This window comes from Pteropus alecto, unplaced genomic scaffold, assembly GCF_000325575.1.
Source record: "Pteropus alecto unplaced genomic scaffold, ASM32557v1 scaffold7, whole genome shotgun sequence".
Taxonomy (NCBI): Eukaryota; Metazoa; Chordata; class Mammalia; order Chiroptera; family Pteropodidae; genus Pteropus; species Pteropus alecto.
Window position 1 is genome coordinate 64010810 of NW_006494614.1, and position 21466 is coordinate 64032275.

Sequence of the window (21466 nt, forward strand, 5' to 3'; positions counted from 1 at the left end):
CGCCCCGCCCCGGCGCCTGATTGGTGGGGCAGGCCCGGTGCCCAGACCTGAGGCCAGCAGCGCAGAGAGCTGGGACCCCTGGGCGCGTCGCTCGCCCTCTCTCAGCCTCAGGGACGTAATCTGGATGTCGTGGCGGTGTCATCCCTATGGTGCAGGGGTGGGCCGGGGTCTCTGCGGCCGCAGTGAGGCCCAGGCTGGGAACCTGGCCCCTTGTCTGGAGCGGTGAGGGCAAATGCAGAGCGCACGGGTAAAGTCGCGGCCCTTTTTAGGAGGAGCGCAGACTCGGGAGGACAGTAACCAGACCTGACGCCACGACCAGGGCGCGGCGGGAGCGCAGTGCTCTGGGCCGAGTGGTCAGCAACACCTTCCCTCTGGAAGGGACCCGGGGCCAAGTTGGGGACTCTGAGAGAGAGTTGGCCAAATTACTCGGGGCGGCGGTCAACCCCTTGTTCCCCCACCCTCGCTGCAGAGATTAGGTAGATCCTCTGGGGTTCGCAGAGGGCGCTGGGAGAGGAGGTCCACCTACGGAAGAACCCCCAGAAAGAGTTTTGTGCTGGAAAGACTCGGCGGGTATCTTTGAACATGTTTCTTAACCACCATTTCAAACCTCAGTTTTCTCAACTGCAAAATGGGGCCACATTACCCGCTCTCTGGCTGGTGGAAAGCATTATAACAAAAGTGCGTGTTAAAGCTCTTAGCTGGGTCTACGGCCATGCCACTCTGAACAAGCCCATGCCACCCTGAACAAGCCGGATCCAGGCTGATCTCGGAAGCTAAGCAGGGTCCGACCTGGTTAGTACTTAGATGGGAGACCACCTAGGAAGACCAGGTGCTGTAGACCTAAAAAGGGATAGTAAGCTGACTAGGTCTTTGCAATCTGTGAGGTCGACCAAGGGTTGCGTCGCCTAAAAAAATTAAATTAAAGCTCTTAACTGGGTGAAAGGATGCACCTAGCTTAGCGAAAGGGAGTCTCTGGGGACTGGGTTCGCCACCCACCGCCGACGGGTAGACTGACAGGCTCAGGGCAGATGCCTGGCAGAACAGAGTCCCAGACCCTGAGGAGGGAGCAGGAAGCCCCCAGGCGGGGGGCCGGGGGCGCCCCTCCAGGCCAATGCCCAGCAGTCGCAAAACCCCTCCCCCAACAGGAGACACCTTTGGGCAGTTGCCACTGCGTTTGGCGGTCACGGTAGATGCTATAGGTAGAACAGAACAATCTGCTTTCAAAACAAGCCAAGCGTTTACTTCTCTTAAAAAATATAAAATAAAAATTTAAAAGGATTGTTCAAAAGTTTTAAAATAAATAGTAGCAACAACCAGGAACCAACAATCAAGTCAATTTCAAAACAATCCACCTGTCACTGCCAACTCCATGATGCTGCAGATGAAAAAGCATTTCCATAAAGAATTGTTTTAATTCTAAGAACCTGGAGAGCCCTAACCAGCTCAGTGCTGGGACAGGAATATGAAAAACCCTAGCAGATGCAAAAACTTCCCTTCTCTCTTAGCGTCAGAAGTGAGTATCAAGCTAATTTTATCATATGCCCGTCACCCTATAATTGATCCATTGCCCTGGAAAAGTATCGCCCCCAGGGATTGGGAATTACAAACAGCTGCTTCCGTTTCAGGTGGCAGGTCACTCTACTACATTTGTAATATTACGACTGTTACTACTACTGCTACTACTAATTACCCATAATAGAACCTCTACTTTAGCCAGAAAGTTTGTAGATATTATGCTTCATTCTCATGACCCTTCTTCAAGTAAGTGTATTAAATGGTCTTCATTTGAAGAGTGAAGTGGCCAAGGGCACACTCCTCTGTGGCTGAGATCAGTTTTAGTTCTGGCCTGCTGACTCCAGTCATCTACCACCTCGAAGCTCCAGTTACTTTACAATTTGTCACATATGCCTGTCACACTTGCACTATTATTGACTTTAATAGTCTTTTCTAAATTTACTTACTTTATTTAAACAAATCATTAGTGGAAAACCAGCAGCACTTTGCCATATAGGGAAATACACGTAAAAGTTAACACAATGTAAACCAAAATCTGTCATTGAATCTAGCCTGACACCATTGCCTTCTTGAATTGCTTATTTCATTAAAAAGGAAGAGCAAGAGAAGAAAGCATGTTGTTAAAGACACACTGGTCTACCCAAAGACTAGCTCCTGGGCATCACTGGAGGAAAAGAAACACTTGAGTCCCAGCAGGCATCTCCTGGCTATGTGAACCACCTGAGCGTCACTCCTCGGGGTTGTGCAGAATTAAACATTCTCATGACTCCTTGCAAGGGGACCCACAGGCCTGACTCCGTATCTCTGATCCTATTGTGACCAAGAAACTGCTGCTGCTGCTAGCCCAGCAGGAAAGAAATATCTAACCTCTTACTTGTCAGTTTTGTTGGTGGCATGTATTGCAAGCACACAAATGAGCTCCTGTGCGCCTAACAAAAAAGTGACGTGGGAATTTCAGAGATGGGCAAAACATTAAAATCTCAACTGCAGACAACCATTTTATCAAGTTGCTGTTTTTTCTACTTGGCTGAAGCCAGCAATCGACTGTCTAGGCACCCAGTTCTTCCAAATAAAATGCAAGTCTCACCTCCTAACACCTGCTTATTGACAAAAGAGGCACTAGCTTCTCCAAGGTGTGAAAAATAATATAATTTAAAATGGAGCCAGAGCTGCCATCCCAGAGGACCTACTTTGTACACAGCTCACTCCTAGAACCCTTGGAATGTTAAAACGGGTCAAAATAACCTTTGGGCTGGGTGTAAAGAGGCATTGTATTCCAAACAACTGTTTGCAAAGATAACAAGAAAGCAGATATCACGACTAGGGACTGAAGATTAAAAACATTCTTTAGAATTAACGTCACTATCTTATAGCTTATCTGCACCTATAGAAATGCTTTCTTTCTATTGATGCAATTTTCCCTCTCCCCTTTCTCATAAAGACCCCTTGCCTTCCCTTTCTAATCGAAATACTATTTGGGTTTCTGTCTAATCAGTGCTTCCAGAATAGCTAGCTATTCTTTTGGATCTCAAATAAATGCTTGTTGCCTCTTACTTTGGCCTTTATTTTTAGATTAACAGAGAGCAGCCTGGCATACATTTCCTCCTGGAGAATCTGATGAAATTTGCCAAATTAAAAGTAGAAATTACAAGGTAATCCTTAAGTGAATTAAAGGTTTTAAGTTTTAAGCGTTAAAAATTCCAGTATATATAATTGAAACTACTAGTCGTAAATTATAGACTCAATTTTGCAATTTTTATGAAAAACATTCTTAGAAATTGAAGCCATATGGTGCTACAGAGGAGCACAGGACTTTTTAGCATCCCGGAGCCACCCCTTTTCATCTCAAAGTCCTTCTAGGAGGAACTTGCATTTCTTTCTCTGTGCTTTTGAGATGTAAATAACTGGTCTTCTCCAGGAACTCTTCTCTAGGTTATCTTTTTAAACTGCAAGTTTGAGGAATTTAATTCTTATTTTTAAAGAAAGGTTGTAGGGGGAAGGTCATTTGAAAGATCCCACTTTTATGGAAGGCATGAGGTCTCTGCATCTGTTTTTGTGTTCATGTGTTTGTGTGTGCGCGTGTGTGTGTGTGTGTGTGTGTGTATGTTGTATATGTGTGGTATTTTCTACCTCTAGATGGTGTTGCTAATTTGTAAAACTGATGGGTTTAAAAACCAGACAAAAAAGAAAAGGCCACATACTAACCTGACAAGCTCAGAGGAGGCCAGCATATAAACAATCAAGACATGCCTGTTTTAGTTAAATCAACAAACTAAATTAGCTTTAGTTTCAAATTTTTTTTTTTCAGGCAAGGCAATCCATGATTGACTTCACAGACTGAATTCAGCAGTGGGCCCTACAAACTCAGAGATTGAAAGTAATCACACTGCATAATCTGAACAAAAAACTTCTAACCAAAAGCTGGTTATGATGGGTTGTCACACCCTGGGCCTGTAGCTTTCTTGAGGAAGGTCAATCTTTACCTTAAGTGAGCCTGTCTAAGATAACAAACCCTTGGAATGTCAGAGTAATCCCTTTTCCCAGACCCCTCAGGGCGCAACCCACTGCCCCAAAGCACAGAGACCACAGAACTCCTCGTAATTATCTTGTTCCCCACACACCATCTCTGTGTTGTAAATGTTAATTATTAACTCTCCTGTACCCACCAATGGAAAAGAAGTATGTGTCTCTTTGTTTTACATTTTATCCAATCCCAGAGATGTTCCTGCATTGCTTTCTCCCACCCCCTTAACCTACCACTAATGAACCCTCCTTCTGTCTCCTCCTTTGTATAAAATAAACTGCAAGGCTGCCATGCTCTGGAGCATTTTCTTAATCCATTGAGATTTTGCTTCCTGGCAATTGTCAGTTTGATTCAGATAAACTTATTAAAATTCTCTACAGGTTTGGACATTTCTTACATCGACAAAACAAACCAGTGCTTATATAAATTAAGGATTGGATATGCTAAAATTCTCAGAAATATAGAAAATAAGCCAAATGCTTTTGGTATTCACATGACTTGGAAAAAATATTTGAGTCATTGGCCATGCCACCCTGAACAGGGCCTGGCCTGGTTAGTACTTGGATAGGAGACCACCTAGGAAGACCGGGTGCTGTAGGCATAAAAAATGAAAAATAAGGGATTGTAAATTGACAAGGTTCTTGCAATCTGTGAAGTCAACCTTGGGTTGCCTCGCCTGAGAAAAAAAAAATTGAAATTAAAGCTAATTTAGTTTGTTGATTTAACTAAAACAGGCATGTCTTTATTGTAGGGAGGACTCAAGAGAATTAAAATGTTAATCAAGCCACATTCAGAGACTGCAATTTGTGATCAGCCCTGCAGCCAGGCCAGGAGGACACCTTCAGAACAAAGGAAGATTTCTGCTGGGATTGCTAACAACCCATTTCCCCACACCTGTGAAGGGGAAACAGGAACCAAGAGTCATTCCTTATGGCTAAAACCGTGGGGAACCTATGGATTAAAGGCTGGGAAGTGCCAGCAGGCCTTTCACTCTACATATTCTTACCTTTTGGGGCTATGTATACTCTTCCCCTTCCTCACTGTATGTCCATATCAAAGGAAATGGGAACTAAAGAACGACATATAAACTGAATTCCCTGAACACTCAGGGTCCCTCTCAGTGCCTTTACTCTGTCTTTCACTGTCTCTCTCATTGTCCCTCTCACTGTCCCTCTCACTTTCTGCCTCTGAGAGGAAAGCACACTCTGTGGACTATTATCCCTTTTCTAACAAACTTTCCTTTTGACTCTAACTTTGGCGTGTGTTGAATTCTTTCTACACTCTGCCAAAGGACCTCTACTTCTCTCTGTACAAGGCTTGGTCTCCCCTCTTCCCAATTCTGGGGAATTTGTTGTCCTGCATCATCTTTACAGTTATCAACATTAAATATACTACTTTTATTCTATCTAAGCTTATAAGTTTGTTAGCAAAAATAATAACTTAGAATGATGGCTGACTTCATTTAATATCTCATGAAGTTTTCACAAGTAACCTAAACATAATTGTTAAGGATACATCCATTAATTAGATGTAAGTAGGAAAAAAACTTTTTAGGTAAAAACTTTTATAGCAACGATTCTGTGTTATAGTAAATATACTTAAGAATAATTTCGGTGGCCCCCTTAAGTATGAACTATGGCTAAACATTACTTGGCCTTGATCTTTTACCACAAGTAGGCTGGTGTTGCCCCGTGTGAAAAATGTGATGGTAGGTGTGTGATCTGTGACACCTACGTGTATCCATGAATCCTGGAGCATATATGTGATGAATGTAACTTTTGGCTCCTCTCAGGGGCTGCGTGTAATCCGTGGAGTGCACCATCTAGGAAAAGGATAGAGGTGGTTGCCCAAAGATTGTCAGTTTGGGTAGCTCTAAGACAGATGTCATTTATGAAAGGAAAAAATATGACTTCAAGAAGAGGTGATGGATGGGCGGCCTCTTCCTCCCCACAACAAGCTGCTGTAGATGCCAGAAAAGATACCTACTCCTGCCAGCAGAAAGGGAGTGGAGCGCAGACTGTCACCCGAATCTCCTATTGGTACACTGGCACCTTTCCGCCCGTCTCTCCTCTCACCCAGATAATGTGGTAGGAATGGAAAATGAGTCTTCACAGAGCATTCTGGCAGACTGTATCAGAAAAAAAAATGATAGAGTAGTTCACGGTTTTTCTTGAATTCAAGAGGCAAGAGTCTGTTTTCTACATTGATAAGTTCCTGCCAGACACTAAGAGCTTCTAAAACAGGGACAGTACCATTTTAGTCTTCTCTCTGAGGAGTTGACTGTGAAGCTACGCGCAGTGAGAAACGTCCTACAGTGGCTCTGATGGCAGTTGTCCTTGATGAAACATCTGCAGTGTGGTAGGGAGCTCTCAGAACAATAAAATGTGGGCATTTAATCTTGTAATACTTACCAGGTGGTGCTTGTTCATGTTTTATTTTTCTTCTAAGAAATTGAAAACCCTTTCTGTTGCTATTGTATTAATAGGTGTTTATTTTCTGGTCATCCAAAAAAAAAAAAGAATAGCTCCCAGAAGCTTTTGGTAATTTGAAAACTTAGAGTTTTGTTAAATTAAGTGAAAAGATGGAAATTATTAAATATCAATATTATTTTCAAATAAGATAAAATACTGAAACATTACTTGCTAAATCAGTCTAAGTTTACCTACTTTTGGCTTCTAAAAACATAGAAACTAAAAGATAAATTTCTCTGTTAATAAAAATGTTTTGTACTATGTTGAGGAAATGTATGTTTCTAAAAATATGAAATATATTTACCAGTAAGAGCCTGTTTCTAGAGGTTATGAAATGTATTCATAAATTGGCCAATCTAAAGGAAGCTAATTACTTAGTTTTCATTAGAAGTTAATGTTTTAAAGATTAAAAATTCCAATATATGTAATTGAAACTACTGGCAATAATAGAAGACACAACTTTGAATGCAAGGAAATAATATATATTTTCAATAAAAGAAGGTAGGTGAACAAAAAGTGGGCTCTGTAATAAATCTCACAAGTTCAGTGACTGAAAGTACCCTCATAGGGTGTTCTGCTCATAAATTCCTAACTGGGCAGGTCATGATGGATAATCTTACCCCAGGTCTGTACAAGGTTTATCTTTGCCTTAAGCAAGCCCTGTTCATTGTTCCTGCACATTTAGATCTTCCAAATGCTAGAAGTAATCTTCTTTTCCAGACCCTTCAGAGGCGTAATCACCCTCAAGGGAGCCTGTGATCTTGATAACTATCCTGTAATCCAATCATAGAGATTTCTTGACTTGCTTTCTTCCACCTTCACATAATATCACTTATGTTCCCTTCTTAATTCCAAGTGAATAAAAAGAACTATAAAACTGTCATTTGCCAGAACTTTTGAGATCTTGCTTCCTGGCAAGTTTGGCTCAAATAAACCCTTAAGAAAAATTCTCTAAAGGTTTGGACATTCCTGATGTCAACAGGTATAAGGTATGGAGATACATTTTTGAGAGAATTAAAGGAAAGTGGTTTATCCTAAAATAAGCTGGTTATTTCTACATGAATAAGAAGAGACAAACTAAAAGGGACAAGGAAAGATGAAGGTTTATGAAAAGAATCTGGAGAAAGGAAATTTTATGTGTGGTCAAGCTGAATACAGCTGGAATGAATTTAATTAACTATGTGAATTTAAATATCAAAAGTAAGCTGATGCAGAATTAGAGTTTGGTTCCTCTGTTAAAAGGACAAAGTTTTCCTGTACTATTGGTCTACTCTTGGTAAGATACTGTGAAAAGTATTCTGCCTAGAAAGCAAAGATTCTGTTTTATCCAAATAGTTTTCTGTGTTTTATGTTGTCTTATAGAGGTCCTTGATTACTTAAGAAAACAGAATCTTCTCAATAGTAAGAGCTAAGTTTTGCTAACAAGTATACAACTTTCTGTATTTGTCATTGAAATCTTTTCTCATCACTTTGGTTAAATAGATAATTAAGAATTGTGTCATAATGACCTATAATCCTATTCAAGTGTTTTAAAAACCTTTGCTATTTTTAAACAGATTTCCCAAAATTAAAATTTTAAAAAGCCTTTTTCTTAACATGAAAATAACTGAAAATTTCCGAAAGGCCCATGGCTTCATTTTAAAGGATCTTCCTGCTGCCCTTATAAGAGAGAAATATTAAACTAATTAGGCTTATTTGGTATATTGAATGAGAAACATTGACAAATAAGTGATGATAAACTTCTAGGATATATTGTATTGGTAAATAATGGCTGTAAATTAAGTGAATAGTTGGGGCTATTCGAAACCCCATCACGTGGTTCTTCTAGGCTCCCTAGCAAACTCTATTTTTCAGTTTTTGAATTCCTTCATCCACCACTGTGCCTTTAAGCTGGACTTCATTCAACTGCCACTTAGTACAGGTTATCAGTATGTTCTTGTTGTATGTATATTTTCTGGGTGGGTCGAAGCCTTCCCCTGCAAATGCTGATGCTTCACGGTGGCAAAGGAACTGTTAGAAGATATGTTTCTTACTTGGGGTATGCTTTATACAACCTCTAGTGACCGAGACACCCACTTCACTGGGCACATCATATGAATCTTGATGAAAGCCTTGAAAACTTCTAGGAATTATTACTGTCCCTATCACCCTCAATCAACTAATGGAGAAACTGAATTTGAGCAGGACAAGTTTTAATTATGTGCGACTGATGAGGATGATTATAATATTTATTGATTTTTGTTTGAAATATTGCTGGCCCTTTAATCTTTTGTTTTTCAGATCTAAGGAAATTTTTTCCCTTTTAAGATAGCTATGATTTAGAGCAATTCGGTAAAATATACCTTTGTATGCAGAATCGAAAAAATTTATCTTTTTCTCCCTAACTCATCCCTCTTGAATTCAGAAACTTTCAGTGAGTATTCTTATTTTCACGGCAATATTGTTATTTGCATAAGTTCAGTTAGAATCTGTTCTTGTAACAGGACAGAATTGGAAACTGGTTGTATTACCAAGGCTTTGACTGGAATATCATGTTTGATATCATGTATAGACTCAGATATGACCAAACAGCTTGACGGACTTAAGAATGGTTTATGGAAGCAATGAAGATGAACTGGAACTTTAAGCAAACATAATCAGTCTTGAGAGTCTATGGGAGGATCTAGGGCTTATGGAAGTTCTTGTGCTCTGCGTAATCCTGAGAACCCTACACTTGAAAACCCTACAGGAAGAACTCCATGTTTATAATAAAGCTCTATGGTTCTAACATCCTCTTCCCTTAACTTCCTTTTCCCTTATATAAATAAATACCCTTCCATCTTGGCTCACAGGCCGTAGTGTGCACATGGCTTGCCACATGTGCATGCTCTGGGTTGCAACCTTTTCTTTATCCTAAATAAATCCTTTTGGTAATGAAACACCTAGTCAATATTTTTCAGTTGACAGAAGCCTGCTTGTAAAATTTGCCTGGTATTTTGCTTATAGGGTTCACAGTGACCTTACCAGATGAGTAAGGAAGGTCACTTTCTGGCAGGTGCAGGAACCTAAGGCTAGTTTAAGACCTTGAGAAGAAAGGAATTCACCCAAATCTAAGGGTATTCCAGGAAAAGTCAGATGGCAAGTCCTTGCCTTGGCTTTTCTGGTCTCGAGAGGCCTTTTAAAGTTCAACTTGTAGATTCCTTATGAAAAAAAAATTCCAGTAAAGTGGATTTCAAAGAGCCTATATGGTCAATTGCTATTCTTATTGTACTTATACAAACAATAAGGCCACGTTTATTGAAACCAGACTTATTTTGCAAATAAATTAATCTTTATTTGGCTATCTTTAGTAAACGTGAGGGTGATTTTAAAGTGAAAAATTACGATTCAATAGAAACTACAATACACATTTATGGATATTAAATTCTAGTCCTATTAACTTCTTTAAGGCTTTTATTATTTAGCCATAAACTGGACTGCCTCCTGAATTCGACTCCTCTCAAATATTTAGCTGTGAAAACTAACATTTTCAATTTTCTCCCATCCTTGGATTTGGAATCCCTGTGAACTAAAAACTGATGCCAATCGATTCTGGCTTGGGGAGTTCCAAGAGAGGGTCTCAATCCTAAACCTCTGGGTTCTTGTCTTTGTTGCGAGAAAGACTCAGGAACAAGACAGAGTAAAGAAGCCAGTTTATTGAGAATGTGAAAGTACATGCCTGAGGGTCTGCTGGTGAGCTCCTGAGGGAGCTGCATCTCTGAGGTGACTTAGGGGGTGGGTTTATATTTTTTATCAAGGGTTAAGGGAAGAACCTGAGGAGGGTTCTGGTAAAATATTCATTAGATTTCTGAGTAAGGGGTGAGGTTGTCTCCAAAATGGTTATCCTCCCCCTTTTTGGCCTTATAAGTCAGTCTCAGAAGTGGCATGGCATCAGGTTCGTGATGGGTACCCTACACTCTGCAGTGCTGATGACATGCAGATGATTATGTAATGGCCCTGGGGTCACTTTCAGGTCAATTCTTCCTCAATCTTGGGTCAGTCTGGTTTTAACTTGTGTTCTATCTCGCGGCCATTGCAGCACTTCCTGTCGTTTCCTCTTCTGTTAGAGATACCTGGCCCGTCTATCCAGCCTTCCTCAAGACTAGCCTTTTTCCCGAAGTCCTGAAAACTTCAACTAAATAATGAGATATAAACTTCAAAGAAATCACGACAGCTTATATATGGACACTCTTCCTGACTGTTGCTGTACACGGAATTTACCTGAACATCTGATGACATCACTGACCGAGACATTCAAACTGCAGAAGATGCTACCACCCTGATATCTAGAAATCTTTTAGACTGCCTGCCTTCGGCACTCATAAACTAGGATTATAGTCTGCTCCAATCATTAACCTTTGTTTTCCTTTGTTTTCATAGGACTGCCCCTTATTAAATACCTGACTACTTGCTTACGTGACATAGGCCTAACTTTAGGAGCGCATCTGCATCACTGCCTCTTGAAATTAATATAGGAAAGAGGCACGAAAACGACACAAATTGAAGAAATATTAAACCAGGTTGTATCCAGAGCCTGCTATGTGCTGCTGGACACAGGAATCTGGCTGATTAGCATACAATCGGACCATGGGGAAACCTACAGGAAGATTCCTGCGGAGATTACCCACAACTACGCCCTGTACCTTTAACGCTGCATACTCATCCCATGAAAGGAAAACAGATATAAACTGAATTCTTCAAACACTTGGGGTCTCATTCTCTGACTTTGAGAGTTTCCCCCAAGCACATGCCAGAGTTAGAGTCAAAAAGAAAGTTTGTTAGAGAAGGGGTGATGCTCCATAGACAGAGCGTGATTGATCTCTCAGAGGCAGAGAGTGAGAGAGCCTGGAACAGACTCAGAAGGACAGAGACAAGAGAGAGAGATGGGGACAGGGAGAGAAACAGAGTAAAGGCACTGAGAGGGACCCTGAGTGTTCAGGGAATTCAGTTTATATATCATTCCTTAGTTTCTGTGAAATTACAGTTTAAAGACTTTGTTTACCCATTTTCCTTTGATATGGGCATATACAGTGAGGAAGGGTAAGAGTCTGTAGCAAGAAAAGGTAAGAATATGCAGCGTGAATGGCCTGCTGGCAATTCCCAGCCTTTGATCCTTAGGTTCCCCATGATTTTAGCCATCGGGAATGAAGGATTATATTTTGTGTAGGGCGCCACTCAAAGACTGTTTTCCTGTTTTCTTTTTACAGTGTGGGGAAATGGTTTGTTAGCAGTCCCAGCAGAAATCTTCCTTTGTTCTACAGGCTTCCTGTGGTCTGGCTACAGGGCTGATCGGCATATTGCATTCTCTAAATATAGCTTGATTTAATATTTTAGTTCTCTTGCCTCCTCCCTACATTAAGAGGAGACCACATCATTGTCTGTGGAGCATTACTGCTTCTCTAATAAACTTTCCTTTTGTCTCTAACTCTTGTTGCACTTGAATTCTTTCCTGTGAGGAGTCAAGAATTCTCTCTCAATGGGTGTAGGGCTGGAGTCCCCACTTGGAGGAATTCTCCCTGTCCTGCATTAAAATGAGACACAGCTGTTTAACTGAACTGAACTATTCTTAAGACTGAGGCTGGTTTACTGAAATATATAACAATATATCAACTTAGTTTCTGGAATGCGAAGATTCTTATTTGAAGTTTCAAAGGTGGGACAGAAGGAGAGCAGAATTTGCCACCCCAAAATATGCCTCTTTTGGATATGATTATGTTAGGTTGGTTAATTTTAAGGAACAGCAGACAAGGTAGACGCTCTGATAACCAAGTAGAAGTTACTCTTAGTAAAAGGACATTTACATGGGAAATCTCTGTAAGATGTTTCCCTCACTGTACTAGGCTTACCTTCACTATTAATGGAGAAGGTTAGAACTTACATCTGCATAACAACCTTATCCTTGCTTACAGTGCTTCTGGTAACCTCTCACAGCTGATTCTCTACCCCCAACTCTTTCTCTTGTCTTTAGCTGAAGGTGGTATTTAAGGTGATGCCATTTTGGTGAGTTACTCAGTTTTCCTGGGTCTCTCTCATGTATTCAGGAAGTATACATGTTCTGATACCTTAATTTGCTTTTCTCCTGCTAATCTGTCTCATGTCAATTTGATTATCTGACCAGCCAGAAAAACCTTTGCTCACAAAAGTATTGTTGAGCAAAAGAAGCTAGACAAGAGATTGTACGATTCCATTTTTTATAAAGTACAAAACAGACAAAATTAGTCCATTCTGGTATTATTGCTTCTGGGATTCTGGAGATTTTCTATTTTATGATTTGCTTGTTGTTACGTGGGTATATTCACTTTGTGAAAATGCATAAAACTGTGTGCTTATGATTCGTGCACTTTTATGTACATGTTACATTTCAATAAGAAAGCACAATGGGGAAAAAAAAGTGACGTTGATTCCCAAACATATAGAATGGTATCTTTGTATGTTGTGAGTGACCATCCCACTGTCAGCCCTGATGTGTAGACCGTAAGCGAGAAATTACTTCCTACCCAGCTGACTTATCTTATCTTCTTATCTGCAGTTTCTGGATAAGAGTCCAAGGTTTGTGTCTTCTTGCCTATCTAAACAAGACAGGAAAGGTACTAGGTGTTTAGGTTGTGTTGATGTCAGAACGTCCACACCTGTAAGGCATTTTTATAAGATTTTATTTGAGCCAAACTGTTGAGAGCTGCTGGGAAGCAAGATATCAAATTCTCCAGAGAATGACAGTTTTGCAGCTTCTTCTATGCCTTTGCAATTAAGCAGGTTGGGTTCCCAGGGCCAGCATCCCAAGAAACAGAAGATTGAATCTGCCAGTTTCTTAAAAGTTGAACATGGGAAATGTTTTATTACCACTTTCAGTATGTTCTTTTGGTCAAGATGTCATGATGCAGGACAGGGCAAATGCCTCTGAATTGGGGAAGACCAAGTCCTGTACTGAGAGACGAGGGTCCTTTGGCAGAGAGTGTAGAAAGAATTCAACACACACGCCAAAGTTAGAGTCAAAAGGAAAGTTGATTGGAGAAGGGGTAACACTCTGTAGTTAGAGCGTGGCCTCCTCTCAGAGGCAGAGAGTGAGGGAGCCTGAGAGACTCAGAGGGACAGAGACAATAGAGATGAGGACAGTGAGAGAGAGAGGAAAGGCACTGAGAGAACGATACTGAGAGGCAGAGTAAAGACAGTGAGAGGGACCCCTAGTGTTCAGGAAATTCAGTTTATATATCATTCTTGAGTTCCTGTGAGTTACAGTTTAAAGACTTTGTTTACCCATTTACTTTGATATGGACATACAGTGAGGAAGGGGAAGGGGAAGAGCATGTAGTGAGAAAAGGTAACAATATGTAGTGTGAAAGGCTTGCTGGCGGTTCCCAGACTTTAATCCATAGGTTTGCTATGGTTTAAGCCATAGGGAATGAATGATTTTATTTTGTGTAGGTGTGAAAGGCTGGCTGGCGGTTCCCAGCCTTTAATCCATAGGTTTGCTATGGTTTAAAGCCATAGGGAATGAATGATTTTATTTTGTGTAGGGCACCACTTAAGGACTGGTTTTCCCTGTTTCTGCTTCACAGGTGTGAGAAATGAGTTGTTAGCAATCCCAGCAGAAATCTTTTGTTCTGCAGGTATCTTTATGGCCTGGTTGATCAGCATATTTCAGTCTCTGAATATAGCTTGATTTAACACTTTGGTTCTCTTGTCTCTACATTATTTATGAAAACTAGCTTCAAGGGGAGGGGACACAGGCTCCACTTCTTGATGGGAGACATGTCAAACAATTCCGTGGCTATGTGTTAAGATCCGTTTTTTTTTTTAAAACTTAAAAAAAAAAAAATCACGTACTGTGACTTATTTAACTAGTTATTCATTCTTTTTTTCAAAATTATTTATTGAGTGCTTACTACTTGCCAATCACTATTCTAAGCTTTGAGGATAAAGCAAAGCAAAGCAAAAAACAAAAATAAAAACAAAAAAACCTGACCTAAATCTATGTTCTTGTGGAGCTAACATTCCAATACCGAAAGACAGCAGACATGATAAAGTAAATCAAATTATATAGTGTGTTAAAGATATGTATTGTAGAAAATGTAAAGTAGGGTAAGGGAGATAAAAAGCGAAGCGCGTATGGATTGTTCTTAAAATAAGAAAGCTTCGTGGAGAAAGTAACCTTTGAACAGAGACCTGAACAAGGTGAGTCTTGTGATTTCTGGGAGGGAGAATATTCCAAGCAGAAGAAACAGTGAATGCAAAGGCTTTGAAGTCAGATGTGCTAGGAGTGCTCGAAGAAGAGCCCACTCCAAGAGATTCGGATTCAGGAGGCCTGGGAGATGGGTGGGAGGGACCTTTTAACAGCATCCTAGTGATTCTGACTGACAGCCTTCTGACCCTCATTTTGAAAACTTGAGCTCCCAAGGTCTGGTTTTCATCTCAGCCTCACCCCTTACTAGCTGAGCTGCATTCTTCTCTTCTGTAGAATATGAGTGTTGGGGTGGGATAACAGCACCCCATTTGACGGACGTTTGTTGCTTTAGGTTCAATAAGGGAGCCCTCGGCGTCCCCCACCCACCTCACAGGAACCCTTTACTTGTCTGCTTGCTTTTTCTTTCCCATTTCTCTTTTCAGTTTTCCTTCCCTCTCTATCCCTGTTTTCCTCTTTTGTTACTTTTTTCTTTTTCTCCTTTTCTTTTAGTCTCCTTTTCATTTTTCTTTTTGATCAAGTGTTGTCCCGAGCTGTCTTCACCGTGGGTATCGGGTTCCGGTGTCTGTGAATCCCTCCAGATGTCGGGAAGGGGACTCCAGTTATGCAAACCTACGGGTGACATACACTCTGTGTGTGTGTGTGTGTGGTGTGTGTGTGGTGTGTGGTGTGTGTGTGTGTGTGTGTGTGTGTGTGTACTCCAGATATGCAAACCTACGGGTGACATATACTCGTGTGTGTGTGTGTGTGTGTGTGTGTGTGTGTGTACCTGGAAGCACAGGCACTTTCCTGGCAGGTGGCGGGATGGGACGTGTGGTGGTTCTGAGGAGCAGGGTCTGCTGGCAAGCGAACCGGCCCCGGGGCGTGGGGGTTGTAGGCAGAACACTGAGAGTCCGCCCTGCGGCGGGACAGCTGGGTGGCTTTCAGATTCTTTCAGGCGTTTACTCCAGACAGGCTCACCGCGGAGCTACGACAGAATGTCGTGGTTGCCAAAGCCTCGGAGGCTGTGTCTGTGGGGTCCGCCTTGCCGAGAGAGGGCTGAGAAGTCCCAGATCCGAGGCGAGAGGCTTAGGTTCGCGGAGGAGAAAGAGCAGAATCTTTTGGCCTGTTGAGGCTTCCGTAGTGAGGAGGCGGGGCCCGGAAGGGACCAGGATGGCGGCGCTGGACAGTGACAGCGATGAGGATTTGGTCAGCTATGGGACGGGTTTGGAGCCACTGGAAGAAGGTGCGAGCCAGATCGGTCTGAGCCTGTGGAAAACAGACAGGGGGCCCAGGATTCGGGACGAAAAAGCATAACCCTGTGCCGAGCCTTGGCTGGCTCCGGGCACTTCCAAACTCGCTAGCTACCAGCGCTGTGAACAGCGACCAGAGAGGCGTGCGCTGTGCTTTCGGGGTGCCCACGTTCTGGAGAGACGGATGAGAATCCCAGAGGGATGGGAAATAGAAAGATGACGAAACGGGCTCGTGTGAGAGTGGCGGTGGTCAGGCACTGTCTTCTCTAGAAGAGCACATTTGAGCTCAGACTTGAAACAGGAGAAGGAACAACCATACTGAGATCTAGGGGCAAGAACATTTCAGGCAGAGAGAACAGCACATGCAAAGGCTTTGAAGTCGGAGCCAGTTTGGCAAATCGAGGGGCAGGCAGGACTGGCATGGGTGGAGCAGCCGGCACTAGGGAGAGACTGGTAGAAAATGTCAAAGGGGAAGAAGGCAGGGGCTGGATCTTACTGAGTATGATAAGAGAGTTATACTAAGTGTAGGAGAGTCATTGGGGGAGTTTACACAAGGAAAAGATGTCTATTTTAAAGATTATTGATTTTGAGAATAGATGCTTGGGAGTGGGCAAGAATGAAGCAGAGAGACCAACAAAAAGAGGTCTGGGGATGATGATGACTTGGATTGGAGTGTAGCAGTAGTGGTGTAAGTATTCGCCTGGGTGGAGATACACTTTGAAAGCAGAGTTGACCCGGACTCGCTGGTGGAATGTAGGGAGAAGACAAGATGAAGCAAGGTTTTCTCCTGTGTTTCTGGTCTGATCCACTTAATGATTTGATTTGTTCAGCAAAGTATGTATTGAGTGTCCACTAAGGACTGATGACAGTGATAGCCCTGTGGGAAAGACTAAAGAAGCCTGGTGGACTAGGAGTTACTTGCAGACCTCCTTTTGGTGAGATATGTTTCCCCACCCTAACCAAATGCCGCCAGGTTGGTTGTACTTCTGGGACATTCTAATGGTGACCCTTTGATTCTCTGCAAATAGTTCTAATTAGTAGAAACTTCTGCCAGATACTAGTCTTGCTTCTACCCTCTGCTTACAAAAGACAGAGAAAAACTAGTCTCTTGAAAGCTTCTCATGTATTTGAAGACAGCCTTTGCATATCCTTTAAGACATCTCTGTACCACACCTAACATCCTTAGTTCTCTGATACACTCAGTTTAAAGTTCTCTACCCTATTTGTCAAAGTCTTTCTCTAGGTATGGGACCAGAGTGTGGGGGGGAGAAGGGCCATTACTATTGTTTCCTTCATTCTAGATTGTATTTTTTCTTTAATGCAGCCTAAGATCACATTAGCTCTATTGGCAAGTGCATCACCCCATGATCTCAAAGAATTTGACAAAGAACCTTTATTTGAAGAGTTTCAAATCTAGTTGAGAACTGTTGACTTGTTAAGAAATATCCAAACCTGTAGGGAATTTTTATGAGTTTGTTTAAAAATTTTTTTTTCAGCCAAATAGAGTATACATCTGGATGCAAGATCTCAGCAGACTGAGAAAAATACCCCCCAAAGATGACAGTTTGTAGGTTTAAAAAAATGCATTTAGAATTAAGGAGGGAACATAAGATTGAATAAAAGTGTGAGAAAGCAAGGTATATTACAGTGTAGTTACAAAGATTATGTGCTCCCTCGAGGGTGGTTACACTTCTGAGGGGTCTGAAAAAAGATTACTTTGGTATTTCAAAGGTGTGTTAACCTAGATGCAGAAGAACAATGGACAGGACTTTCTCAAGGCAAAGATAAACCTTTTTCTAAAAAAGTTATATATCTGGGGCATGACTACCCATCATGACCTGCCCTGTTAGGAATTTATGATCCATCGCTGGACTTCTCAGATTTATTACAGAACTCCTTTTTCATCCACAGAAAAAGTAACAAGGTTCGCAAGTGCAAAAGTATGTGGTGGCAGACAGGAAATAACCTACGCAAGGTAACAGGGGCAACCTGAGAAGGCAGCATGGGATCCTTTGAAAACTTTAGAATTTAGGCAGGAAGAGAATAAGTGTCAAATATGCATGGGAGGTGCTTATTACAACCATGTTAGGCATCCGTTCACATCATTTCTATATTTCTGGTTTCACAGTTGTTTCCTTGTGAAGTGACATTGTATGTAAGTCATTAACTACTTACCTATATTTTTCTAATTCTTCCTGTTTTGCGAATGCACAAAATCTGAAATGAAGTCTAATGATCTAACCTTGCATTTTCTCCCCCTATTTTTAAAATTTTCCAACTTTTATTATAAATTTATACATATTTATTTTTGGAAATTTGATGACATACAAAGCGTATAACAAGAGAGAAATAACCTCATTTTTCCTGGCTCCTAAATTCAGTATCTGTTAACCTCTGTTTGTACTTCATACCCATTGTTTTAACTACATGCCAATTTGATAGATAAGGATTTTTTCCATCATTATGATTTATGATATACAATATTTAACCTTGCTTTTGAAGTAGAAGGGAGATTTGTTTCTAACCTAACATCATCCTTTTAACTTCTAAGTATTAGAAGTTTTTAAGGATTGATTCATTGTTTCCTAAGCACTTTGAAGTTTAAATTCAATCTGAGTATATTTTACAATATAACATATTAGACCAATAATCATTTTTACTTCCTGCTTTGAAATTTCAGTAACAGATTAGACAAATATTGTTAGGAAAAGGACTCCACTACTTAAAGTTGCTGGCCCTGACAGAAAGATTTATTGATTAAGAGACAGTGGCTGAACTGTCACACATAGACCTATAGACACAAAGACCCTCTGGCCTGGAAAGAAGGGGGCACCAGTACTTATCTACTCTTTCCTTAGACACTTTTATTTGGCTCTAGCTCATCCTGTACCCAGATTAATTTTAGGATCATTTTCTTTGTCCTTGATGCTATGACTATCCCACTTAAAACTATCTGTGGCTCCCATCAGCCATAAGACTTACCAAAGACCCTGCAGCAACATATTTCGGGACCTCTGCAGGATCTGCCCTTCTGGTTCCACTTCTATTTCTTCTCTGCACTCAGTCAGTCTAGACTACTTTCTCAAAGCATCTGGTATTATAGACCTCCTGTTTACTGATGGAGTTATTGCTTCTGTTGGGAATCATATCCCTATCTGTGACTATCAAATTCTGCTTCTGCCTACGGTGTCTGTGCAGTTGTGGGCATTGCATGTTGTCAGACTTCCTGTACATGCAGATCTCCTCTGCTGGGCTCCGAGTGACCTGGGAACAGGGATGGAGTTGTGCTAGTTTCCCACACCCAGGTTCAGAACTGCTTCCATAGTAAAGCCCTTCAGTAAACTTGGTTGGGGATGAGTGAAGGACAGTATTGGTGGCATCCCTGGCTTAGAGGCAGAGTTCAGGTCTGATTTCAGCTTTGTGCTTTTTAGCTGTGGACTTCTGGGCAATTACTTAATCAGAACATCCTTATCAGGATATGATAAATGAGATGACATGTGTGACAAGAAGGGATTGGTTATTATTAGTAGCAATAATTATAACAGGGCCTGGCTAAAATGCTACCTTCTCACTGGAGTTTTCTGTGCTGTGGTTAGAGGTGGCGCCTCCTCCTCAGGAGCCCTGTGGGACCTAGTCGGCTGTGTTGGTTGGCCCTCATCATCTGCTGCCATGATTCTGCATAGCTGTCTGCAGATCTTATCACCCTTTTCAGATCAGGAGAACAGGGCAAGAGCAGCACCTAGGATTGGTAGAACTTGCCCTCTCTCACCTTAACCCAGTGGTTCTCAATTGTGGGTGATTTTGCCTACTAGGGCAGGGGTCCCCAACCCCCGCACCATGGACTAGTACTGGTGTGTGGCCTGTGAGGAACTGGGCTGCACAGCAGGAGGTGAGCGGCAGGCGAATGAGCGAAGCTTCATCTGTAGTTGCAGCCGCTCCCCAGTGCTAGCATCACCGCCTCAGCTCCACCTCAGATGGTCAGGCATTAGATTCTCATAGGAGCACTGGTCCCTGGTGCCAAAAAATTTGGGGACCACTGTCCTAGGGGACAATTAGCAATGCCTAGAGACAATGCCTGGGAAAGGGGGTGAGTTGCTTCTGGCATCTAGTGTTACAGATCAGGGATGCTGCTAAACATCCTGCAGTGCTCAAGACTGTCCCCCACAACAAGAGTTATTCAGCACAAACTGTCAATACTGCCAAGGTTGAGAAACCTTAGCCATGCCAGGTGTACCTACAGTCATAGAGTGTGTGTACTACATTTCTAAGAAATGGTGAAAGTCTTGGATTGTGGGACCAAAGTTGTAATTCAGTTCTTTAGAGTGAAATGAAATTGTAGCTGATATTAACTGAGCTTCGCTAAGACCAGGCACTGAGCTCAGCTCTCTGCACGTGATATTTAATCCTCAGCGCTGCTTTTCAAGGTAGGCTCTGTTATTACCCTAATTTTGTAGTTGTGGAGGCTGAGGCTTATAGAGATTAAGTAACTTGCCTAAGTTCCCAAAGCTAGCAAATAGTAGGGTAAAGGAAGTAGTAGCTTGATTAATTATTGAAGTAACAGGTACACATGGACTTTGCTATCTTAACAACAATGGTAGCAGCTGATACTTTTAAAGTATCGATTGTGTGACCCCCTTCTTGTTAAGCACTTTACAGACATTATCTTATCTCAATTGGATTATTTTATCCAAATTGTTATAATTTGCATAACAATTCTATGACAGAGTTATTACTGTTAATGTCATCCCCATTTTACAGATGAGGAAATTGAGGCACAGAGAGGTAAAGATGACCAAAGTCTCAGTGCTAGTAAAGGTGGAGTTGGCTTTCAAATCCAGAGTGCTGTGATTCTCAACCCTGTGCCATTAACTACTGTATAACTTACTCTCTGTATTGAATGTTTGACAATAACTTTATGGTTACTTTTTATATAACTTTATGGTTACTTTTTATATAAAATATAGTCAGAATTTTGAATTAGAGTTGGTAAAATCAGGCAGTAATTTGTGTTATAGCAACTTTAAACCTAAGTTAAACATTAAGTACCTTTTATCTTGTGTGATGTAGCAACCCGGTCCTTTCTGCAAAGTAGAAAAAAGAATAGGCTGAAAGAATATTTATTATGGAGTCAGAAGATTCCCGGAGATAAAGAAACCCTTAAAATTTGGGGGAAATGGGCAATAGAAGAGGAAAAATTCTTGAGTTAGGAACGCTATGAAGTTCTAGAAGAGAAATAGAAGCGTTTGTTCTGTTACACGCTTCTGCATGCCATGTGCCACTCAAGCAATTTGCCTCCTTTGCTGCCAGCAGATGTCATGTCCCTCTATTTGAACTCTCTTCCCCTCAATGTAATTTAGTTTTCATAATGGAATTTAGTGGGAAAAGCAGGCCATTTTTGCTAAAACATATTTCTAATATAAATAAGGGATATCTGTAATTGTCTTAGAACCATAAAGAAGCTTGATAAGATTTATTGCTTCCTAAGCTACATAAGCTAGTGAAGTCTAGGAATAGCAACTTACTTAAA

General features: G+C 41.4%; 1 protein-coding gene and 1 pseudogene across 1 annotated transcript in view; both read left to right on the plus strand.

Annotated features, from left to right (window-relative positions):
• The first annotated feature begins 5674 nt into the window (after positions 1 to 5674).
• On the plus strand, positions 5675 to 5964 carry LOC112474568 (annotated as a pseudogene).
• A 9853-nt stretch (positions 5965 to 15817) lies between these two features.
• The window catches only part of GPATCH1 (G-patch domain containing 1), a 38539-nt gene continuing 32890 nt past the window's right edge, over positions 15818 to 21466 (plus strand). Inside the window, exon 1 of the mRNA XM_006926782.3 lies at positions 15818 to 15932. Coding sequence (XP_006926844.1) covers positions 15860 to 15932 — 73 coding nt within the window. The 5' untranslated portion in view covers positions 15818 to 15859. The remainder of the gene's footprint in view (positions 15933 to 21466) is intronic.